At 39.0% G+C, this 26,820-nt stretch overlaps 1 protein-coding gene across 2 annotated transcripts in view; it reads left to right on the top strand.

Moving 5' to 3' along the window:
* Positions 1-26,820, top strand: part of selenof (selenoprotein F) — a 45,583-nt gene that overhangs the window by 9,404 nt on the left and 9,359 nt on the right. The window contains exons 2-4 of one of the 2 annotated variants that reach the window (XM_072273367.1): positions 1,599-1,670; positions 1,765-1,932; positions 26,020-26,083. In XM_072273367.1, coding sequence (XP_072129468.1) covers positions 1,599-1,670; positions 1,765-1,932; positions 26,020-26,083 — 304 coding nt within the window. The remainder of the gene's footprint in view (positions 1-1,598; positions 1,671-1,764; positions 1,933-26,019; positions 26,084-26,820) is intronic. The other variant, XM_072273369.1, reaches the window with a different exon arrangement.

Here is a 26,820-nt window from a genome sequence, read left to right as displayed (position 1 = left end):
TCAGGCTCTGGTAGCCTCAGCACTCGAGTGACAGCGACCATGTGAATGTCTCAAATTGACAGCGTTAATGCCCTTGATTGTTGACCACTTTATTTTTAAATGGTCAATTATCGACCAGAACTGGAATATTTTCTAGGCTTGGTTGAAGAAATGTAATTCATAACACATACAATTGAAGTCAGAAGTTTACATTCACCTTAGCCAAGTACATTTAAGCTCAGTTTTTTGCAATTCCTGACATTTAATGCAAGAAAACATTCCCTGTCTTAGGTCAGTTAGGATCACTACATTATTTTAAGAATGTGAAATGTCAGAATAATAGTAGAGATAATGATTTATTTCAACTTTTATTTCTTTCATCACTTTCCCAGTGGGTCAGAAGTTTACATACACTTTGTTAGTATTTGGTAGCATTGCCTTTAAATTGTTTAACTTGGGTCAAACGTTTTGGTTAGCCTTCCACAAGCTTCTCACAGTAAGTTGCTGGAATTTTGTTCCATTCCTCCAGACAGGACTGGTGTAACTGAGTCAGGTTTGTAGGCCTCCTTGCTCGCACACGCTTTTTCAGTTCTGCCCACAAATTTTCTATTGGATTGAGGTCAGGGCTTTGTGATGGCCACTCCAATGCCTTGACTTTGTTGTCCTTAAGCAATTTTGCCACGACTTTGGAGGTATGCTTGGGGTCATTGTCCATTTGGAAGACCCATTTGTGACCGAGCTTTAACTTCCTGGCTGATGTCTTGAGATGTTGCTTCAATATATCCACATAATTTTCCTTTCTCATGATGCCATCTATTTTGCGAAGTGCATCAGTCCTCCTGCAGCAAAGCACCCCACAACATGATGCTGCCATCCCCATGCTTCACGGTTGGGATGGTGTTCTTCGGCCTGCAAGCCTCACCCTTTTTCCTCCAAACATAATGATGGTTATTATGGCCAAACAGTTCAAATTTTGTTTCATCAGACCAGAGGACATTTCTCCAAAAAGTAAAATCTTCGTCCCCATGTGCACTTGCAAACTGTAGTCTGCCTTTTTTATGGCAGTTTTGGAGCAGTGGCTTCTTCCTCGCTGAGCAGCCTTTCAAGTTATGTCGATATATGACTCGTTTTACTGTGGATATAGATACTTGTCTACCTGTTTCCTCCAGCATCTTCACAAGGTCCTTTGCTGTTGTTCTGGAATTGATTTGCACTTTTCGCCCCATCTCTAAAAGACAGAATGCATCTCTTTCCTGAGCGGTATGACGGCTGCGTGGTCCCATGGTGTTTATACTTGCATAGTATTGTTTGTACAGATGAACACGGTACCTTCAGGTGTTTGGAAATTGCTCCCAAGGATGAACCAGACTTGACATCACTTTCTGACCTCAATCTGATAGAAAATGTATTTAGCTAAGGTGTATGTAAACTTCTGACTTCAACTGTACTAGTGATCACATCATGTTGATCAGTTGGAAAAAATAGATTTACTATGTGTCTTTCAATTATATCACTTTAATTCAAGTCTGGAATCTAGTCTGTTTATTTTTGGGTCTGAAATCTACTTTGTTTGCTTTCATAATACTCATTCATTTCCTGTTGACTGATCATATCACTAGTTACAAACACAAGGGGTTCTGCTGATGTTGGAAATCCAGAGTAACACACAAAATGCTGGCAGAACTCAGCAGGTGAGGCAGCATCTATGGAGAGGTATAAATAGTCAATTTTTCAGGACAAGACCCTTCATCGGAACTATCATTAATCATTGTTTTCTGATTTCAGATAGCTACAAGTAGTGCAAGTCTATCATCTGAAGCCTGCCGAGAACTTGGCTTTTCCAGTAACTTACTCTGCAGTTCTTGTGACCTCCTTGGTCAATTTGGGCTGAACCAATTAGATCCAGACTGCAGACAATGCTGTCAAGAGGAAGCCCAGCTGGAGCAGAAGAAGGTGCCAATTCTTCTTTATTTAAGATCAAGTACACAAGTAATTCTCTGTCAAGCTCAGTAGGATTTTCAACTTTCAGATTCTCTGTTGGCATTTTCAACTTTCAGATTCTACTTTCAGTAGAATTAGTATCTTTTAAATGATTTGTGATGTACTGTATTTTGCAAACCATTGTGAAAGTGCGCTGATTACATAGGCATGTTTTGTTGTTTTAAATTAGTGAAACATTCACAAGGTCTTCACAAGTTTTATTTATACTGAGCCATTTTAATTAATGGATATTTAATTAAGATTTTTTTGGTATTGTTGCATCATTTTTATTTTTACATTGTTACTTTAGACAGTAAAAATTGCTACTTTTCTTGCAGTTAAATAGGTGGTTTGTTCTTCTTCATGTGCCTTGCGCGTTACACGCTTGGGCGATCATGGCTCTCCACATCGAACAATCCCTCGCAGCATCAATGATATCTCGCACACTTGGATCTGTTAGTTCTTTCACAGTGTCCATATATTTTCTTCTTTGCCTTCCTCTACTGTGTTTCCCAGGCATGTGTCCTTGTAATGTAAGGCATTCTATTTCTCCCTTTCTGATGACATGGCCCAGGAATTTAAGTTTCCTCTCATTTAATATTCTCATTAAAGATCTTTTTGTATGGGCACGTTGAAGTACTGTCTCATTAGATACCCTATCTCTATATAATATTTTCAGCATTCTTCTAAGAAACCACATCTCTGTTGCTTCTAAGTTTCTTGTTCTGGTGTTATAGTCCATGTTTCGGAAGCATACAGCAAGATTGACCAGATGTAACATTTTAGTAGCCTAAGCCTTGTTGTCATAGAAATGTGTCTGTTGGTAAAAATAGGTTTTATTTTTTGGAAGTTGGTTTTGGCAATGGCAATTCTTCTTTTTATTTCTACTTCTAGCATCTTGTGATTAAAAAAAATACCAAGGTAATTAAAGCTGGTCTTTTGTTCAATCTCTTGGTTACCGATGTACAATTGGCAGTTGGGAGTATCCTGCTGTTTTGATATTACCATACATTTTGTTTTTTTACAGTTGGTGGTTAGACCAAAATCTGTACTTGTTTCTACCACTTTGTCTAGGAGGATTTGTAGGTCTTCTGCAGCACTTGCTATTAAGGTGGTATCGTCTGCATATCTTATATTGTTGATGTTAACACCTCCAATTTTTATCCCATCTAGGTCTATTTCTCTCAGAATCATTTCACTATAGATATTAAATAATTCCGGTGAGGCAACACATCCCTGTCTAACTCCTCTTTGAATTTTAGTCCAACTGCTTATATTATCATCAATTTTTACCGCCACCGTTTGATTCCAATATAAATTTTGTAGCAGTTGTTGATCCCTTCCGTCTGTTTAGTTTAGTGAGAATTTGAAATATTTGAATACTTAAGCAACAATTCAAAACAGCTGTATAAGAACACCTCATCAAAAACAAAACAACACCTATTTGGGACAGATTTAAATATGCCATACAGCAATCAGCAGAGGAGATAATCCAAGTACAAGAAACCCAACACACCAACAAGGGGTGGATAACCCAAGAAATTTTAGATCTGATGGAACAAAGAAGGTTAGTGAAGAATAATGAAGTGCAATACAGAGAGCTAGACAGACAGACCAGACAATTGCGCAATATTGCAAAGGAAGAATGGCTGAATCAAAGATGCAATGAAGTAGAAGGCCATATTAACAGCAGCAAGGAAGTGCACAAGAAAATTAAGGTGGTTTGTTAGTGATATTATGTTCTATAAAGACATTTGGACGATTACATGCCTAGCGAAGGTTTAGAGTAGGGATTCCCAACCTGGGGTCCATGGACCCTTTGGTTAATGGTATTGATCCATGTCACAGACAAGGTTGAATTGAATTGACTTTATTACTTACATCCTTCATATACATAAATCCCCTGGTTTAGAGGGGCATGGGCTAGTTGCAGGCAAATAAGACTAGCTTGGTTAGACATATTGTTCAGCATGGAAACATGCTCGACTGTAACAGTCTTGTGAAAATGTATCAGACAATAGAGGTGGAGAGGGTGGAAAATGTGCAAGTGGCAATGTGAAGCATTCATCATTCAGAGTTTAACATTAGCACTCTGGGGTGGTAATGAAACTGGTTTGCTATTAGATGGAATTAAACACAAGGCCACAACTGAGGAATCATTCAAAGTCCCTACATCCTACAGGTGCTGACTACCTCTTGATAAGCTCTCCCATTTTTGACTCTGTGCTGTGTGGGCTGAAGAACTTGCTATGTTGTGGTTAACTGCAAGTTGGGGACCTTCTCCATATTCTCCACCCTCATCTGTTCTTTAAATCACACCCTTTTTGTCAGACTTTGGCCTTCATGAGGTATAGGAGCAGCATTAGCACTTTCAGCCCATTGAAACAGCTTTCATTCAATGATTTATTATTGCCTGTCCACTCAATTCTGCTTTCTTTTCATAACCTTTGACACACTTACAAATCAAGAACCTATCAATCTTCATTTTAAGTTTGCCCAGTGTCTTGGCCTCTGCAGCTGTTTGTGGCAATGAATTCCTCTGGCAATGAATTTCTCCTCATCTCTGCTCTTTGTCCTTGAATTCTGAGGCTGCTCCCTCTCCATATCTCTATGGCTTTCAACGTTTGCAAGGTTTTATTGAGATGTCCCCGCCACCATTGTTCTAAATCCAGTGAGTACAGGCCCATAGTCATCCCTGGGATTATTCTCGTAAACCTCCTCTGGATTCTCTCCAACATCACTAAATCCTTCCTTTGATATGGAGTCCAGAGCTGCTCACAATACTCCAAATGTGGTCTGACCAATGCCTTATAAAGCCTCTGCATCACATCCTTGTTTTTGTATTCCAGTCCTCTTGAAATGAATTTTAACATTGCATAGGCCTTCCTTGCCACCAACTCATCCTGCAAGTTAACCTACAGGGAATCCTGCATGAGGATTCCCAAGTCCTTTTGCACTGCTGATTTCTGAATTCTCTCACCATTTGGCCTCTACCTTATCCCTTCTACCAAAGTGCAGGACCGTATGCTGTATTCCATCTGCCACTTCTTTGCCCATTCTCTGTGCAGATTCCCTTCTTCCTCAAAACTGTCTGCCCCCCCACTTACCTTTGTATCATCGACAGACTTAGCCACAAAGCCATCTGTTCTATCTTGCATATCATTGACACAGAGTATGAAAAGTAACATTCCCCACACCAACGGCTGCAGAACACCACTAGTCACCGGCAGCCAATCAGAAAAGGACCTCTTTATTTCCTCTCTTTGCCTTATCAGTCAATCAATCTTGTATCCATACTAATACCTTCCTTGTAATGCTATGGGCTCCTATTTTGTTTCACAGCCTTAAAGCGGCGATGTTTCCTTTCTCTTGTGGCATGGTAGAATTTCATATTCATAATGGCTGTCTAAGCCCTAATTTCTAAAGTTCCTTCTGCTTCTTAACTATTGTATATTTGTTATATCCTTTTAATGCTAACATGATAAAAGGTCATATATCAGAATTTTTGCACATGGTATTCTCTTGATTTCCAACTTTGTTCAGAGAGGAAGGGTATAGATTTAGATTTCATAGTGATTTAGCAATTAATTTCATTTGAAATTGTACCTGAGGTCACTCAGCAATGGTACATAACAGCCTAAATGCTGAACTTGATGGATTTACAGTATTATATGTTCAAATAATAAATTTCATAATAATTACATTTTTCAATTATTGCCTTTTTGTGTTCATATCCAATATTTAACTTTTCTTTGAAAGCTACTTGACAGAAAATAGTTACTTCCTGGTTAATGGTTAGATATTTAGTTTTGCCAAACATCAATTTAATAATTCTACCTTGAATAATTTAGAAATGAATTTACAAATAATATCTAGGAAAGGAGATTCTTCCACAGAATGTCAAATATGGCTTCTGATGCTTTGTTAATGACTTGGATTAGTGTAGGAGATATGAAAAGTAAGTTTGTAGATGATGACACAAAAACTGCTGGAGTCATCAGTATCAAAGGAGTTTGATTAAAGATGCAGTGGGATATAGATTTACTGGAAAATTGGGCGGAGTATCAGTGGATGGATTTTAAACCAGACAAGTATGAGATAATGCACTTTGCGAGGTCAGATTCTTTTGGGACATATAGAGGAAATAGCAGGTGCCTTGGGGGAATTGATGTACAAGAACAAGAGATTCTGCAGATGCTGGAAATCTAAAACAACACACACAAAATGCCTGAGGAACTTGGCAGGTCAGGCAGCATCTATGGAAATGAATAAACAGTCCACATTTCATGCCAAGACCCTTCTTCAGGGCTGAGTCTCTGCCTGAAACGTCAACTGTTTAATTATTTCCATAGATGCTGCCTGACCTGCTGAGTTCCTCCAGCATTTTGTGTAATGTACACAAAAAGTCCTCTGGGTGCAAATCCTTAACTCCCTGAAAGCGGTGACATGGGTGCATAGGGTAGTGAAAGGGGCAGTGAGTATACAAATTGGGAAATCAATGTTCTTCTTGCTGTTTTTGGCTATTGAAAAGCTTGTACCCATTATGGTAATCACATCCTTTTTTCTAGCTATAACACCTTGCTGAATGAGCTCTATGAGGTGCCCCCTCTTGGTGCAGCAATGGCATTCTTCCAAATCAATAATGCAACATTCCCACCTCTTTTCCACCCTTCTCAGTCATGTCCAATATGTGTGTAGAGCTCCCAGTCTTGCCCTTCTTTTAAACAAGTTTCTGTGTAATCAAATATCTGAGTTCCTGGCTTTAGGTTCATCTGCCTTATCCAATATACTTGCATTAAAATAAATACACTTCAGACTATCTTTCCTACCTTCCAAATGAGAAAAAGATTAGTCTTATTTGTCAATTTACATCAAAACATACAGTGAAAGATAGTTTTCTATCAATGACCAACACAGTCCAATGATTGTGCTGGTGGCAACTCAAGTGCCGCCATGCATCTGGTGCTGACATAGCTTGTCCACAACTCATTAACCCAACCCGAAGTGTACATCTTTGAAACATGGGAGGAAACTGGAGCACCCAGAGGAAGCCCATGTGGTCACAGGGAGAACGTGCAAACTCTTTAACAGACGGCGACAGGAATCGAGCTCCAATCGGTAACTGCACCGTAAAGTGATTATGTTAACTAATATACTATGTTGCTGGACTTAACCACTTGTCCTCAATCTCTCCATCTGGTGATCTGCTGGCCGGCGGCACGGTAGTCTAGCAATTTGTGTAACACTACCACTGCACCAGTAGTAAGAACCAGTTTCAATTCCTGCTGCTGTCTGTAAAGAACCCTTGATCACAAAGGTTCCTCTGGGTGCACTTGGTTCCTCCTATATTCCTAAGAAGTACAGTTAGGGTTAGTAAGTAGTGGGCATGCTATGCTGATGCCAGGTGTATGGCACTACTTGTGGACTGCCCAGAACAATCCTCACCAATTTGATTTGACACAAATAACACATATTTACTGTTTTCTTTCCCATCTCCTTTTGCAATTTGAGTTTGAATCCTCTTGAGTAGTTCTAGCAAACCTCCCTGCCAGGATATTGATGTACTTCCAGTTTAGCTGCAACCTGTCCTTCATGTACAGGACTCTGCTTGAGAAGAGATCTCGGTCATCCCGGTATCTGAAGCTCTCCTTCCTACAGCAGCTCTTTAGCCATGCATTCAGTGTAGTACCGTCCTATCTTCATGCCTCACTAGCACTTGGCACAGGTACAACTCCAGTGGTCCTGCTTTTTAACTTTCTACCCAACTCCCTAAAGTTTTAATGCAGGATCTCATCCCTTCTTCAGAATCAGAATCACTTTATTGCCAGTATGTGAACCATACCATAATTGATTATGGTTCCTTGGCAAGCATAAAACACAGGGCAGTACCATAACAGACAATGCAATAGCAACCAACAATTTACAAAACAATAGTGCAAATAGCCATGAGCAATCAACAATTAGCAGAATGGTCACATGCACAAATGTCAATAATCTAATTTAAATAAATGTGAACATATGAGCAGACTAGAGATCAACAGAACAAGGAGAGCAGGAAGACCATTTAATGGATGTTATACAGGGACAGTCAGGATATTGAGAAGCTGGATAGCTACAGGAAAGAAGCTTGAGATTACATATAGTCCTGATGATGATGGACTTGTAGCGTCTCCCATTTAGCAATCTGATGAATAAGTGACCACTATGGTGGATGGATTCAGCAGTAATTGCCTATATTGTTAGTTTCAATATGGCTCACGACACTTAACTGCTCACCCTCCCCCTTCAGAATGCTCAGAGACATCCATAACTCTGGTACCAGGGAAAAACAAACTGCCCTGGAATCGCACTTGTGCTCACAGACATATATACATGTGCCCCGACTATAGAATCTTCTGTCACTAGCCTCTTCCAGTTTCTTCTGTGTGCTGTACCTCAGTGGTACTATCTGATAACAGTAAAAATTTACTTGCATATGGTTACAATGCTAATTCTTCCTCACTGCTGCGTTAAGCAACCCCCCCCCCCCAATGTATTGGTAGTTAGACCAGAAGACCCAGTGAATCTGCTCCACCATTTCATCATGGCTGATCCATTTTTCCCCTCAGCCCAATCTCTTGCCTTCTCCCCATATTCCTTCATGCCCTGACCAATCAAGAATCCATCAACCTCTACCTTAAATATAGATAAAGTCTTGGCCTCCACAGCTGACTGTAGTAACAAATTCCACAGATTCACCACCCACTGGCTAAAGAAATGTCTCATCTCTGTCATCTGGTCCTAGACTATCCCACCATAGGAAACATCCTCTCCGCTTCCAGGCTATCGAGGCCTTTCAACATTCGATGGTTTTCACTAAGTCACCTCTCATTCTTCTGCATTTTGGTGGATACAGGCCCAGAACCATCAAATGCTTTTCATATGACAAGCTGTTGAATCCTGGAATCATTTCTGTGAACCTCCTTTGAACCCTCTCCAGTGTCGGCAGATCTTTCCTAAGATAAGGGGTCCAAAACTGCTCACAATAAATCCAAGTGAGGCCTCACCAGTGCTTTATAAAGTCTCGACATTACATCCTTGTTTTTATATTCTAGTCCTCCTGAAATGAACACTAACATCACATTTGCCTGTTGACTTGTTGTTGGATATAGTTGACTTGTTCTATATCCATTACTGAATGACAGGAATACCAAACAGCTTCTTGATTTTATAGATAATATGATCTAAACACCAGGCCGATTTGACTGGAAAGGTCAGCTATTGGCCAGAATGTGGTGACAAGGTCTAGGCCCAGAGCATATGAATGCGAATGGGTCTTAGAGCGAGGAATAATACGATGTTCAGATAATTTAAACACAGGGCTGGATTGATTGAAAAGACACGGTGTCAGGACCGGAGGTGAGGGTCAGGCAGTTCTGCTCTGGGCTCTTTGTCTGCGAGCTGTGTAATGTTTTGGTTTGCAGTGTGATGAACTGAGGCTGTGGGTCTGCTCTAGTAGTTCTATATAAATGTACTTTGAACCTTTTCAGTAAGATGTCTTATTTCTATCATCACTGAATTCAACCTTGCTTTAATCTAGGTGTGCTGAAACCCTCATCCACCACTAATGTTACTTAGAGATGACATGCTCTTGATTAACCTTCCACATTCTTCCTTCCATTACCTTGAAATCATCCGCTATTCTGCTATCTATGTGCTCTAAAGCCTAAAGCTGACAACTGCAATGTCTCAAATTTACATTTGTAGCTACAGATTTATCATTAACATATTTAAAGCCGAATCTGATTAAAACAGATACACTGATCTATTTAATAGTTGTCATTTCTTCCTGAAATTAGACCCTTTTTCAGATATGATTAACATTTTGCCATTAGGATATTGATATTTCATTTTAATTGAAGAGTTCATGAAATACATTTTTTTTAAATATTGGGGTTCAGTGCTTATTGCCTTGAATATGCTGAAACAATGTTTTTCCTGTTCCATGAGCTTGTATCTTCTCATGCTACATGTACAATGCCGGCATCTACTGAATTCATTCAGCCAATCTGAAAAGCAAGACTATAAAGGATGAATCGTTTGTGGCTTAAGTCCTGTGCTGGCAGAGAAACAACAATGTGCCTGGAGCCAAGAAAACTTGGATGCTTTCCAAAATATGGCTTTTTACTTAATAGCTTTCAGCTTCAGCAGCATGACTGCCGTCCTAAGGGGTGCAGAAAGAAATATGGTGAGCTGTCTATTTTCTTTAGGCTTTGTTTTCTGGCTCCAAACATTTCCACATTCTATGCTGTATATTCCTCATGAAGGTATTGTCACTCATCTCTTTTCTATAATTGTGGAGTAACTTGTAATCTTGCAAAGAATGGTGTGAATACAAATAGAAATGTATGTCCACTAAAAAGAAAATTTAATACCTGGATGAACAAATAAATAAATAGACTTTGGAAAAGTTTGGGTGGAGGAAAAAGGGAGAGATTTATGTGGAAATATTAATAACCTGTATGGGCATGTGTGACTGGAACACCTCTTTGTGTGCTATATTTGTACACATTCATATGTAAGAATTTATTCCAATAAAATCCAATTTTGCTGAAATTGTTTTTAATCATTAGCTTTTCCCATAAGTCTTGACATCCTCATTAATTATCAATCAATCTATCTCTTCCTTAAATACATTTAATGACTGTAGCCCCACAGACCTCTGCAGCAAATAGTTCCAAAGGCTTGTGTAGCACTCTGAGGGAAGCAATTCTTCCTCGACTCAGTCTGATACCCCTTATTCTGAGATCATACTCTCTGATATTGAACTTTCCCATGATAGAAAATATCATCTCTGCAGTTACCCTGTCTAAACATCTAAGAATCTTATATATTTCAAGAGCATGGTCTCTCATCCTTTGATACTCTGGTGACAAGAGTTCCAACTTGCCCTTGTTCCCTTCCTGCAAGTCATTAATGTATATTGTAACTAATTGTGGTCCCAGAATTGCTCACAGGATTCCACCCTCCTGTTAACAATATGCTGCTCTTTCAGCTTAATACCCTTCTTAACTTCCTTGGGTTGCCATCCCTCCCTTAGGATCATTCCTCTTTACATTTTGACTGAGTATCATGAATGACTTCTTTAAGTGTCTGTTGACTTCTGTCTTCTCTGATAATTTGTCAACTAAGTGTGTTTCAGCAAACGTATTCCTTCCATTGTAATACCCTGTAACAACTGTCTTAACTTTTCCCCCTGAAACTGAATGCAACATTCTATCATACAATGATCCCTGCTTCCTAGGGAATATTTCACTCTGAGGTCATTTATTAAAACTGCAAAATTGCCCACTACCTGATTCAAAATGGCCTTTTCTCTGGTTGGTCCCAGGAAACTATCTGTAATGCACTCTATGAATTCATAATGAAGCAGAAGATGATTGGACCCAGCGCATTGCTCTGAGGGACTCAGGCAATTTCCTACAGCTCCAGATCATAGAAACATACAGCTAAGAAACAGGCCCTTTCGGCCTACTTCATCGATGTTGACCATGGTGCCTATCTTTACTGATACAATTTGCAGGCATTAAACCCTTATCCTCCTCCACCTTTTCTATCCAAAGACCAGTCCAAATGTCTTTTAAACATTGTAACTGTATCTTCCCAGGTATGCACCTAGGGCATGCCCTCTTCTCTTTGTTACCATCAGGTAGGAGGTACAGAAGCCTGAAGGCACACACTCAACAATTTAGGAACTGCTTCTTCCGCTCTGCCTTCCGATTCCTAAATGGACATTGAACCCATGAATACTACCTCACTTTTTAATATATATTTCTGTTTTTGCATGATTTCTAATCTATTCAATCTACATTTACTTTAATTGATGTACAGGTTTCCCCCGCCATCTGGAGGTAGAGCGTTCCTATGAAACGGTTCGTAAGCCAGGATGTTGTAAAGCAAAGAAGCAATTACCATTTATTTATATGGGAAAAATTTGTGAGCTTTCGCAGACCCAAAAATAACCTACCAAATCATGCCAAATAACACACAAAACCTAAAATAACTAACATATAGTAAAAGCAGGAATGATATGATAAATACACCTCCTATAAAAAGTAGAAATACTTCTCTACAATCATTGCCGCACTGTTCTCCGTAGTGAAAATCTCACGCAAGCGCTCTCAGCAGAAAATCTCACGCAAGCGTTCTCGGCAAAAACACTCTCCAGTAACCTTTAAGCTATGAAGTTGCCAAATTATACCAAATAACGCATAAAAGTATACAGCCTATATAAAGTAGAAGTAATGTATGTACAGTGTAGTATCACTTACCGGAATCGGGAAGACATCGAGCACACTGATGATGGTGTGTTAGGCTGAGTCGTCGGGAGGTTGGGGTGGTGCAATGGCCCCCACCCTCCGGGCAGCGAACCAATACCGATCTGTGAAGAATGTAGCAGTACAGCGGTGGCCGGGACGCACCCAGCACATCTTCAATCGGCAATCAGCTCTGATATGGGCCGACATCTACGTGCCAGGTGGCACCTAATTAATTAGCTTGTTTATTTCGGCTTTTTTCTTGAAGATGTGCTGGGTGCATCCCGGCTACAGCTGCATTCTCCGCAGCAATGTATCGGTCCACGGCCCGGGGGTTGGGGTGGTGGGACACTGGGGTGTCATCTCGTCGTTGTCTATTTCCATCAGGGAGGCAAGTCACCTTCTTCTATGGCTGCCTGCCTCAGTGTCGAAGGTCGAGGTTCGTCGTCTGCTGTGGCTGATTGGAAGGCTTGCTTGCTGCTTAGCATTTTTCTATCATACAGTTCCTGCAAATATGCCCTAAACCGACGTACCGTTTGAAAATTAAAGTCGTACTTTATCATTGCAGCGAAAATCTCATGCAGTTGCTTCACATTCAGTTCCTGGACAACTTCACTTTCGGTCCATTCGCTACTGCATTGAGTTTCAAATGTTATCCTTTTCTCCTCCAATTGCATCAGCTCTTCACCTATCAGTTCTTGGTGATGGGATGCCAAAACCTCTTCAACATCATCTTTGTCAACTTCCACAAGCCAAACTCACTTTGTCCTTACTTTGTTCACCACGATCGAAACGCTTAATTATGTCTAGTTTTACACTAAGTATAACACCCTTACGAGCTCTTTTAGGCTTTTCTGATACCTTAGAACTCATCTTGCAAACAGCTGCTCACAGGCATGTGTTTAAGCAATGCCGGCTAGAATGCAGTTCTGGGGGAGAGCGGCTGCTCGGGGTGCGCGCTGCCCGCTGCCCTTTTTCGTAACAGTGAAAACACCTTCTGTTAGCGAAAACAGGTAACTAATGTAGGTCTCGTGAGTGTTTCAAACAGTGAGGTTTCGTAAAGTGAATGTTCGAAAAGTGGGGGACACCTGTACTTGTTTATTTTTTTCTATATTATGTATTGCACTGAACTGCTGCTACATTAACAAATTTCACGACACAGGCCTGTGATAATAAACTTGTTTCTGATTCTGATTCCTTTACACCTCCTCTGGCAGTTCATTCCATATATTCACCACCCTCTGTGTGGAAAATATACCTAATAGATCGCCTTCAAATTTATCCCCTCTCACCTTAAACTGGTGCCATTTAGACAGTCCTGCCCTGGGAAATAGATTTTGACTCTCTATCCCATTTATACCATTCATCTTTTTATATGTCTCTATCAGGTCACCCCTCAGCCTCCAATGAGAATAAACCCTACAAGAAAATTAATCTCAGGATAGTATCTGGTGACATATAGGTACTTCGCCCATCCAATTTTTCCTTATAGCCACAGCCCTCCATTCCACCCACATCCTGATGAATTGCTTTATTGCCACGATATCTTCCCTGTTGTGTAACAGCCAGAACTATACACAATACTTTAAATTTGACAAGTAAAAAATTGGTGAATAGTTTGCTATTGTCACATATTGAAGTGCAGGGAAGAGCTTTGTTTTGCATGCCATCCATGTTGTATCTTTTCAGTACAACTGTACATTGAGGTAGTACAAGGAAAATCAATAACAGTGCCAGAATAAAGTGTTACTGTTACAAACAATGCAGCGCAGCACAGGTAAACAATAACACACACAAAATGCTGGAAGAACTCAGCAGGTCAAGCAGCATCTATGGAAATGAATGAATAGTCAACGTTTCAGTCCGAGACCCTTCAGAACTGAGAGGGATGGGGGAAGATGCCATAATAAAAGGGGTGGGGGTGAGGCTAGGTGGGTGAAAAAGGTCAAGAGCTTGAGAAGAAGGAATCTGAAGAGAGTGGACACTAGGAGAAAGGGAAAGAGGAGAGGACCTGGGGGAGGTGATAGGTGCTGAGAAGAGATGAATGGTCAGAGTGGGGAATAGAGGAGGAGGGGAGGGACTTGTTTTTTTTACCAGAAGGAGAAATCAATGTTCATACAATCAGGTTGGATGCTACCTAGACAGAATATTAGGTTTTTCTCCTTCACTGTGAAGGTGGTCTCAACTTGGCACAAGTGGAGGCCATGGACTTGGAATAAGTTGTAAGGACATCATGAGGTAGATTGAGGTCACAACTGCTGTTCAATACTCAATAACAGTGGGATAAAAGCTGTCTCTGAGTCTGATTGTGCGCGCTTTCAGGTGTATGTAGCTTGTGCATGATGGAAGGGCAGAGAAGAGTATGAATTGTTTGTTGTATGAGATATAACAATCTGTGGAAAGTTTCCTATTGGTTTCAATTTTATCAGGTTGCATGATTTGACATACAATCAGATAGTGACATTAATGCTGCCTGTAGCCACTCTGCATTATAGCTGTTTTGTCCATGTTTGAACCAAGGTTACAATGAAGGCTGGGGCCACCTGATCCTGGCCAAAGTTAAACTGTGCTTTGATGAACTTGTTATTGTTGAGTAAGTGCTTCTTGATGCAGCTTTTTGTGATTAACCATTGGTTAATTATATATGTAATCTAATTATCCATTCATTATGTTTATTCCTTCTCTAATTGGAATGATGCAGGCTGAGCTAACATTGTTTCACAAAGCTGAATATTCTGAAGCATTATGAAGAACTTTTCAATATCAAAACAAAGTAACCCCTATCCATACACAACCGGTAGTAGTCAACAGAATAGATGAAGTGCAGTATAGATACTTTCAATTGGTGTGGTCGTTAAAAAGTATAGATATGCTAGGGTAGATTGTGCATAAAATAGAAAGTCAAAGTGAAGTCAGAGTAAATTCATTATCAAGGTACCTTTATGTCACCATGTACTACCCCGGGATTTTTTTTTTATGTGGGCATTCACAGTAAACACAAAGAAATACAATAAAATCAATGAAAAACTGCACACAGCAAGGGCGGACAAACAACCAATGTGCAAATGCAAAAAAAGTGGGGGGGGGACAAAATAATAATAATAATAAATAAGCAATAAATATCGAGAACATGAGTTGTGGTGTCCTTGAAAGTGAGTCCATGGGTTGTGAAATCTATTCGGTGTTGGATATGTGAAGTTGTGCCCTCTGGTTCAAGATCCTGATATTTGAGGGAAAATAACTGTTCCTGAATCTGATGGCGTGGTACCTAAAGCTGTTGTACCACTTTCTTGATGGCAGCAGTGAGAAGAGAGCATGGGCTGGGTGGTGGGTGTCCTTGATGATGGATGCTGCTTTTCCTGTGACAGTGCCCCTTGTAGATTTGCTCAATGGTTTGGAGACCTTTGCCCACGATGGAATGGACTGTATCCACCACTTAATGTAGCAATTTCCACAATTGCCATTCAAAGGCATTGGTGTTTCCCTACCAGGATGTGATGCAGCCAGTCAATATACTCTCCACCATTCATCCATAGAAGTTTGTCAACATTTTGGATGACATGCCAAATCTTTGCAAACTTCTAAGAAAGTAGAGGCATTGCTGTGCCTTCTTCGTAATGGCAGTTGCATGTAGGACAGATCCTCTGAAATGATAATGCAGAGGAAGTTAACATTGCTGATACTGTCTACCTCTGATCCCCTGATGAGTTCTGCCTCACGGACCTCTGGTTTCTTCCTCCTATAGTCAATTATCAGCTCTTTGGTTATGTTGACAATGAGTGAGAGGCAGTTGTTGTGACACCATTCAGCCAGATTTTCAATCTCCCTCTATTCTGCTGATTTGTCACTACCTTTGATTTGGCCAATGACAGTGGTATCATCAGCAAACTTTGATATGGCATTCAAGCAGTACTTAGCCGCACAGTCATAAGTGTAAAGTGAGTACAGCAGGGAACTAAGCACATTGCCTTGTGGTGCATCTCTGCTGATGGAGATTTGTGGAGGAGATGTTGTTACCAATCCAAAAAGATTGGGGTCTGCAAACAAAGAAATTAAGGATCCAGTTGCATAAATTGGTAATGTCTTAAAGCTTATTGATTAGTTTTGATGGGATGATAGTATTGAATGCAAAACTGCAGTCAATGATGGTTAAATATTTTTAAAATAGTGTAAATGTTTAATCTAATATAGTTCATTTGCCCTAGAATGAATAATTAGTAATGTCAGTGTTCCATATGTTTTCATAAATCACCCAGATGGAAACAGGCTATTCAGCCTATTTGGAATATACTGGCCATCGAGTATCTTTATATATAGATCAGCTTTTCCAGCCTTTCATGTGTTACAAATGTTCGTCTAAGTACTTCCTAAGTGTTGCAGTGTGCCTGCTTCCGTCACTACATTAGGAAGTGTGTTGTAGGTTTCAACTATCCTCTGGGTGAAAAGAAATTCTTCCTCATGTGCTCTTAAATTTCTTATAATTTACTTTAATCCTATACATTCTACTCATGGACATGTATTGAAAAAATGTCCCTTATCTACTGCTTTATCAATCTCCCTCATAGTTTTGTATACCTCAATCAAATGATTGCTCCAGCCTTCTCTGCTCGAAAGAAAACAAGCCCATTCTACTCAGTCGCTCCTCAATTGAATCTCAACAACCTGACATATGTCCTCTACATCTGCTCTGGTGTAAACACATCCGTCCTATAGTATGTTGACTAGAGCGTATACAGGGAGTGCTGCCATGGGAAAGCAGCATCCATCATCAAGACCTCCACCATTCAGAGCATGCTTTTTTCTTATTGCTACCATTGGGAAGGAGGTACAGGAGCCTTAGATTCCACACCACCAGGTTCAAGAACAGTTCACTTCAACTATCAGGCTTCTGAACCATAGAGTCATACATAGAGAAGTACAGCACAGAAACAAGCCCTTTGGCTCGTCTAGTCCATGCCAAAACTATTTAACCTGCCTACTCCCATGAATCTGCACTGGGACCACAGCCCTCCATACCCCTACCATTCATGTACCTATCGAAAATTCACTTAAACATTGAAATCGAGCTCACATGCATGACTTGCGCTGGCAGCTCATTCCACATTCTCACCACCCTCTGAGTGAAGAAGTTTCCTGTCATGTCCCCTTTAAACTTTTCATCTTTCACCCTTAACCTATGAGCTCCGGTTATATTCCCACTCAACGTCAGTGGAAAACCAGTTTGGATAACTTCACACACTTCAACACTGAATTGATTCCACGACCTGTGGACTCAGATTCAAGTATTTTTTTTTGTATTTACATAGTTTGTCTTATTTTGCATATTGTTTGTTTGTTAGTCTTTGTGTGTAGTTTTTCATTGATTCTATTGTACTACTTCGGTCCACAATGAATGCCTATAAGAACATAAATCTCAGAACTGTATATGATGACATATACATACTTCATTAATAAATTTTCTATGAATGTTGAACTTTGCACTGCTTCAACTGTGATCTGACTAATATTTTGTATACTTGTGCTGATTCCTCTTTTATTCTGTGCCTGTCTAACAAATGTAAGTATGCACACATTTAAAGTAAAGATGCCCTTTGTAAAGTTTATCTAATTGTCTTGCAAATTATCACCTTGATGCAAATAGTACTAAATTCTCACTCTATGGTGTTAAATGGTAACTGAAATTATTGCCTAATTTAAATTAATTCTAGCAATGAATATACAATTGGGAATAAGCCATGATATAATAAAAAATATTGCTCCAGCTCTTGCTGCTGCAGATCTTTTACATGCAATATCTACTGTGGTTATCCTTTATGCAAACTTACCTGATGTAGTTGCCAAGGCCCTTTAACACTTTGTAATCACCAGAACGCGAGTGACATGGCCAAAATAGCAAAGAAGGTTTTTAAATGTCTCCAGGGTACATAATTCAGAATGTCATTAGTTTAAGCCCCGCTGAATCAACTCCATTATAGCCACTTCAATTACAACTGAACAAGGGTCATATATGAGCAAATATATATAAATCTGGATTGATGTGATTCATTTGTTGGTATTCATTTGTGATGACTAGAATATAAAAGTTAGAAGGTAATGGTGAGGCTTTATAAGCATTGATTAGACCCCATTTGGATTACTGTGAGCAGCTTTGGCTCCCTTATCTAAGAACAGATGTGCTGGCAAGGGAGAGGGACCAGGGCACGTTCATCAGAATGATCCCTGGAATAAAAGGGTTAATGTATGAGGAGCGTTTGATGGCTTTGGGCCTGTACTTGCTGGAGTTTAGGAGAATATTTAAAGACTGGATATGGAGCAGATTTTTTCCTCTTGTTGGGGTGTCTAGGACCATAGGGTACAGACTCAGAATAGAAGGACGTCCCTTCAGAATAGATGAGGAGGAATTTCTTTAGCCAGAGGGTGGAATATCTAAGGAATTGCCACAGATGGCTATAGAGGCCAAAGTCATTTGGTATATTTAATGTGGAGGTTGATAGGTTCTTGATTAGTCAGGGCAGCAAAGGTTACGGGAAGAAGACAAGAGAATGTGGTTCGGGGATAATATTCCTTGTGAACCTCCAATGGCAGCACATTTTTTCCAAGATGAGGGGCCCAAAGCTGTTCACAGTACTTAAGGTGAGACCTCACCTGTGCCTTATAAAGCCTCAGCATCACATCCTTGCTCTTATATTCTAGACCTTTTGAAATGAATGCTAACATGACATTTGCCTTCCTCGCCATTTTATTGGAACCTTTCCAGAAATTAGCAACTTTTGGAATATGATGATTAATGCATCCACTGCCTCTGCAGATACTCTGGAATATTAGGATGTAGGTCATTTAGGCCCAGGGTATTTGTCAGTGCTTTGTTCTATTAGTTTGCCTTGCATTTCTCTGTTTTTATTAATTGCTGTAGGTACCTTTACTTTCTTTTGTCTGTTAGCTACCTATCATTTCTGATGTGTTTTCAGTATATTCCACTGTGAAAATGGGTAGAAAATATATGAATGGTGCTGTTCTGATGAGGGGCCTCGGCCAGAAATGTCGCCTGTTCCATAGATGTTGCCTGACCTACTGATTTCCTCCAGCATTTCATGTATAGTGTAGTAATCCAAAGATTTAGTTTAACAGTCCAGGAATATCAGTTCAGTTCACATCATAGAGTTCAAGTTCAACTAATCTAGAACTAAAAGAAAAATAGTTATAGAAATTTTGATCTTGAAACTTAAATATATGGTTAAACTATGCCCTTCAGAGGAGAAAATCCACTCAATCTGGACTATATGGAACTCCAGACCTGTAAGTCTTAAAAATGTCTTCTGAAATGGTCCAATGAATTTGAAGCAAGGATAAGTAAGCCTTAATCTTATTGAATGGCAGAACAGGCTCGAAAAACATGTGGTCTGCTCCTGTTTCTATGTCCTTCTGTTGCTCCTGTACTCAAATCATATTGCAGTGAATACCGATGTACAATTTGCCTTCATAACTGCTTGCTGCACCCATGTGTACAAGGACAGCAGATTACTTGCGAATCAACATTTTCCAATTCACCGCTAGTTAAAAAATACTCTTGCCTTTCTTCTTTTTCTCAAATCTTGACTTCATTTATCTGCACCATATTGCATCTACTATTTACTTACCTATCCACTAACCTCATTCAAATTGCTTCAGGTTTTTCTGCTATACGTTTCCTGCTGAAGTACGTCTTGCAGGTCAAAGTTTATTTCAAAATTTGTGTTTTAATTGGCCAAACCCTACTGCAGTTTTCATTTTTTTTTCTAGCCTTCAGTAATGTTAGCTGATCCCTTTACTATTATGCAATCCTTTTCTTCAGAAAATCAGCCGAACTGGGATGCTGCATACAGCTGTCAGCTGGCTGCTGTATTCATTTTATTAATGTGCAGTCAAGTAAATTTTCCCGCAGAGCATCAAATTGCTCCTGGCTCATGGCTAAAACTGTACTTAATATAATAGAAAAATAGCCATTTCTGACATTATCAAGATATTAACACTTATTGTATTGGTGAAACTGCTAATTAATTAAGGAACTTTTACTGTATTCAACCCCATATGGACTGACTTTGGAACAACTCCTGCAGGTCAGCTATCCTGAAGTGCATTCTACAAATAGAACTTGGATTTCTGTTCCACTTTGTCACTTCTGTGAAGAAATACTGAAGATTCAGCATTGGGCTATTTTCCAATGCAGTAGTTACCAGGAATAAATATAACTTCCTAGTATCTTAGCCTCACAATTTCTTTAATAAATCATATTAAAATTTGCAACAATTACCCTTTTGAAGTACTGTATTTCATTGCTCTACTATTGAAGAAAAACATGATAATATTTAATTTCTCATCAATCCACCTTCATTTGACATTACACCTTGTGAAATGTGGGTGCACAGTATATACTAAAACAGTTTTGAATTAACCAGATGCTTCATTTTTCCAGTCAGTTAAACAAGATGTACTGGAAATGTTATCAATTATGAATGGACAAACTTCAGAAGAAATTGCCCAAAAAATTTCTAGTTGCTGAAAATATAGATAGTATTTTGCATAATTTTAATATGTTTTGAATAAATTCTACGTATGTACTTGCCTAAGTGAGGGACTTGTGTGTGGTTAAGTTAGCAGTTCAATCCAGCTTTCTCTTTAAGATCAAGACAGCCTTCTCATCTGGTATCCAAGAACAACATACTTACGACATGGCTGTAGCAATAAACTTGTCTATGTTCTCATTACTATCTGAAAATTTGACTGCCTGCTCACAGAATTGAAGTGCTCAGAGCACAGACATTATGGCTTGTGTAGTCTGGTGACACGCTCACTTAAGTGGCGAGAGTCCAGAGACACTGCCAGGGCTACCAGTATAGCTACACACAATTTAGCCTTTGAAATAAGTGCTGAATCAATGTCTGAAAGAATTTGCAGTCCTATAATGAGATTGTGAGATAGTGACACTAAGAATGTTGCTCTTGTGTAGAGCCAGCACGGAGATGACAGCCCAAAAGGCCTCTTCCATGGTCTCGTGTTTCTTGTTTATTTGTGTGTAAATGTACTTACCTAAAGAGAAGTTATACATTTCTTTGGATTACTGGTTCAAAGGTTAATTTTATTATCTTTGTATGTATGCAGAATGCAACTCTGAAATTTGTCTTCTCCAGATAGCCATAGAATACAGAAAATCATTTAAGTAGTTGAAAGAAAGACATCAGTTCCCCTCCCTGCACAAAGAGAAAAAGAAACAAAACCTCGCAAATCCCAAATATCCCAACCTGTCCCTTGCACAAAAACTTAACAGATCAACCAAATATGCCATATATATGGTGCCATATATGTTTCCGTTCTTCCTCCTGTTTTGTGCACAATATATAAATTTGCTAACCATTACCTCTTTTTGTCGTGAGTACTTCTTAAACAGGACTTTTAACTTTGTGTCAAGGAATAAGAGAGCTTTGCACACAGTTGGGAGAACATAGTAAATAGAATATTATATCAACATATCCTGGGTGTGACAGAGGATGAGAGACGATTTGATAGAATTGTATAAGATTGTGAGGCATAGATAGATTGGACAGTCAACATCTCTTTCCCAGGGTGGCAATGGCCCATGTGCATGATATATTATTTATTATATATTATGTAGGTCATTGGTATTTGGAAAGTATAGAAATCTAAGAAGAAAAGGTAAAGGAAGCTTTGATCTGTAGTATTTAGTTTTCTTTATGTCTACTTCCTTCACCAAAAAGTTGCTTGTTATTAAGTTTTATCTGTTATTCATAGATCACTTACATTATTTTGAATATATACCTTAACAATCTTTTTTATAAAGGATACAGCTGAAGAAGGGCCTTGGCCCTAATCTTTGACTGCTTATTCACTTCCATGGATGTTGCCTCACCTTATGAGTTCCTCCAGCATTTTGTTTGTCTTGCTAAAGAATAGTTCTCTTTATTTTAAAACGCTCTTGAAATTAGTTGTAAACACTTAGTGAAGCTTCACTTAATTTATTAGTTAAAACTGAGCAGCTGGCAACTATATACTGCCACTGTTTCGTGTGAGTGTTGCCCAGAAAACTTTTAAAACGTAAATTCACAACTGTTGCATTGTTGGAATGCAGTAAACAAGTAGTAAGCTCTACATTTGTCCCTCTCACATCAGATACAGTGTTGAGTATAAATTAGTCATTTGTACTTCAAATATAAGAAGTACATAGAACAGCTGTGCTTCAACACAGGATGTATTGAAACCTTACTGCAGTATCACAGTGCAACTTGAATGCGGAGTATAAAAAGTAATGACCTATACCCTAGACTTGGAAAGGTGTTTGTTCAAGGCTGATTGAGATGTTTAATGCTAAAATAGTTTTTTTTTAATCATGCATTTCACACTGTTGAAAAGTGGTCTGTATTTTACATGTTTATTTTATACTTTTGATAATAAATGATCACACACTGATTTATAGCCATAGATATATGCTGTAATCAAAGAACCCCTCCATTCAGGCCATACTCTGTTCTCGCTGCTGCCATCAGAAAGGAGGTACAGGAGGCTTAGTTCCCATACTACCATGCTCAGGAACAGCTATTACCCTTCAACCATCAACCATCAGGATTCTGAACCAGTGTGAATAAAGTCACTCACCTCAACTCTGAACTGATTCCACAATCTATGGACTCACTTTCAAGGACTCCACAACTCATTATTTTAGTAATATTTCTTTACTTAAAAAAATTCACTGATTGTCTTCTTTTTCACATTGGCTGTTTGTCACTGCGTGTAATTTTAAATTGAATCTATTTTATTTTATTTTGCTGTGAATGCCTGCAAGAATATGAATTTCAAGGTGGTGTATAGTAACATGTATACTTTGAGTACTGTCGCATTAAACATATTCGTTACTCCCTTCACTAATTTCTACAGTTAGGCCCAACACTCTTGTTAGATTTTAATTTATTCTGAAACTTCTTTGAGGTTATGCATTTGAACAGCACATTCCCCTTAATTGGGGGTCGTTTCTTTTATTTCCCCTGGTAAATAATTACTGCTTTTATTTTGAGGATTTAATGAACAGCACACTTATAATTTGTTGATCACTGCAGAGTGCTGCGTTGAAGGCATTCAGTAAAATGAGAACAATACCTTCTTGTTTAGTAGCTAACCCATGGACAGTCACAAATAGTTGAGAATAGATGTTATATTGTTCAATTGAATTGTCTGTAATTACCATTCTGTATTATGTGTTTCATTCCACATTTTTTTTAGCATTAAATCTGATGGGGAAACTTAGTTTTTTCTTTGTCTGGGATAATTGGATTTTTGTCTGTTTAGCAACTATCTATTGATGGACAGAGAAGACGTGATAAGGATAGGAAGGTACCAGCTTAAACAAAAAAAAATGAAATTCATGCAATTGCACAGTACCTGCAATATCTAATTGCTTCCAGCTGCATCTGGGAAATGACTGTCCAGTGGCCATTGGTAATGGAGAAAAAAATGTGCTGTATAATTAGAAGTTAGACAGTAAATCTTTTATTATTTGTCCCAGAGTCCCACATTCCTTGGAAGAAATTCATCAATATGATACAGTGTTCTCTTCAAAAACATGAGAGGACCTTTATATTCACAGCTCCTTGTCATAGAATTCACACTTCGTGGGCATATGTGACACATTAATCTGCACTTTGAAATTGCATCTCTCAAAATCCACAGATCACACGGTTACATATTTGTTTGGGTTACTGAATGGAAAAAAATCTTTAAAAAACACTGCAGTTGTTGAATATCTGAAATAAAAATAGAAAGTACTGGAAACATTGAGCAGATCAAGTAGCATATGTTGAAAGAGACATTAAGTTGCCATTTCTGGTTGTAGACCCTTCTTCAGACCCCTAGTAACTCTTCACTAAGCTGGAGTGTTTATTTTTGGCTGTTCCTATACAGAGGTATTGATTATAATGGTACCTCTGAATATAATGGATTTCCAACTTTCTCATTTTATAAGGTGTCTTTCATTTGCTTTTAAGCAGCACCTATTGGCAGAATTTTCCTAACTTAAAGTGTGATGTGCTAAGAAGAAAAATAATTTTAAATCATCTTTGCTTATAGCCTTTTGAATAAGCATGCAACAAATAGGATCTACTAGTGCCAAAAATCTAGGTGAACAGCAGAAACTATACAGCAAAAGTGCAAACTGCTGGTGGAACTTGGTAGGTCAGTCAGTGTGTGCAGAAGGATATCTCCAGCACCTTGTTTAGTTGCTCTAGATTCCACCATCTACAGTCTTTTTGTGTCTCCTGAAAATGTATTTTACCATAAGATTTCCCTTCCCCACCTACATGATCATATATTTGTGATGTTCCTTTATGTGCATGAGCTTGACAACATGTGCCTAACCAGATTATAAATAAAAAGAGGTTTGTGAAGCACTGTCAGGTTCCATAGTTCAGATCAATTGTAGAAATGCATCCCTGAATCTAAACCTTTGCATCATTTTGATGACACAAAGGTTGAGGGTGTTGTGGATAGTGTGGAGGGCTGTCAGAGATAACAGCGGGACATTGATAGGATGCAAAACTGAGTTGAGAAGTGGCAGATGGAGTTCAACCCAGATAAGTGTGAGGTGGGTCATTTTGGTAGGTCAAATATGATGGCAGAATATAGTATTAATGGTAAGACTCTTGGCAGTGTGAAGGAACAGAGGGATCTTGGTCCGAGTCCGTAGGACACTCAAAGCTGCTGCACAGGTTGACTGTGTGGTTAAGAAGGCATCTGGTGCATTGGCCTTCATCAATCGTGGGGTTGAGTTTAAGAGCCAAGAAGTAATGTTACAGCTTTATAGGCCCCTGGTCAGACCCCACTAGAGTACTGTGCTCAGTTCTGGTTGCCTCACTCCAGGAAGGACGTAGAAACTATAGGAAAGGTGCAGAGAAGATTTACAAGGATGTTGCTTGGATTGGGGAGCATGCCCTATGAGAATAGGATGAGTGAACTTGGCCTTTTCTCCTTGGAGTGACAGAAGATGAGAGGTGAACTGATAGAGGTGTGTATGATGAGGGGCATTGATCGTGTGGATGGTCAGAGGCTTTTTCCCAGGGCTGAAATGGTTAACATGAGAGGGCACAGTTTTAAGGTACTTGCAAGTAGGTACAGAGGAAATGTCGGGTAAATTTTTTACCCAGAGGGTGGTGAGTGCATGGTGGTGGAGGCAGATACAATAGGGTCTTTTAAGAGACTCCTGGATAGATACATGGAGTTTAGAAAAATAGAGAGCTATGGGTAACCCTAGGTAATTTCTAAAGTAAGTACATGTTCAGCACGGCATCGTGGGCCGCAGGGCCTGTATTGTGCTGTAGGTTTTCTATGTTTCTATCTTGATGCAGTATCTATAAAAGTCCTTCATGTAGTTTTATAACTTCAACGTCTACTTATTGAATGGCTTTTACCTTTGGACTAATGGGTTGATCATCACAGACACAATGACGTGATTTTAGACAGACTCAGAAAAGTCTGGAGCAGTTCTTTGGACCTTTATTAATAACATACCTACGTTAGAACTGAATACGGGTCACACTACTTCCTGGAGGGACTGAGGTAGTTCCATTCTTAAAGGTGAATTATTCAGGAATATTATTTTGAATAATTAAAACATGATTAAATCATTAAATAATCTTGTGTTAATCGTGTAGATTACAGAGTCTTGAGGACCTTGCATAATTTGCTTTTTGATATAGACTACCATTTGTTTATTTTCTTTTATCAGTTGTATGCTGGAGCTGTCCTTGAAGTATGTGGATGAAAATTGGGCAGGTTCCCTCAAGTCCAGGGTAAGTTTATAAAACCTTTCTTGAAAAATAATCTTAGTTTTAGTACAATTAAACCTTCATAACTGAAAGTCAAAGCATGTATAACTTGCAATGTTGCTCCATGGAAATCTTCTATTGGTCTGGTAGATAGGATATGCAAAACTATAATACCTTCTTAGATAAGTGATAACAATTTTACCTCAGATTTATATGATTGTGGATTATAATCCCATTTCAGTGCCTGAGCACAGAAATCCAATTACCCAGTATCTTGAGTAATATTATTCTATGACTCTGTGACTCAGAATCAGAATGGAAATAGATTTGAAAATTAAAATGACTGATACTGGAAGTTCAGCATCGGTCTCATGGACTGAATGAAGGTGTTATGCAAACCATGTATCCAATTTGTTTAAGGCATCCCCAGTCTGGAGAAGACCATATTATGGGCACCAAATTCAATACAATAAATAGGAAGTGCAAATGAAGCATTACAGCCTCTGGAAGAAATGTTCAAGTCAGTGGAGCGTGGGAAGGGAGCCAGGGAAAGGCCAGGTGTCACAGTCACAATTATTTCTGTGCCTCTTAAGTAATTGACTTTTTTATGATGGGTGTTCCATGTTAGGTAGGACAATTAAACAAGTCTTCAGAAATTGAGAGGTAATGGAGATGAGGGATTGTAAAACCTTGCAATTTTTTAAGTTGTGTGTAGACATTCCACAGGCTAAATTTACTTAATCTTATTTAAAACCAAATGT

Source organism: Mobula birostris, chromosome 12 (genome assembly GCF_030028105.1).
Source record: "Mobula birostris isolate sMobBir1 chromosome 12, sMobBir1.hap1, whole genome shotgun sequence".
Taxonomy (NCBI): domain Eukaryota; kingdom Metazoa; phylum Chordata; class Chondrichthyes; order Myliobatiformes; family Myliobatidae; genus Mobula; species Mobula birostris.
This window is presented reverse-complemented; position numbering and strand designations above follow the sequence as displayed.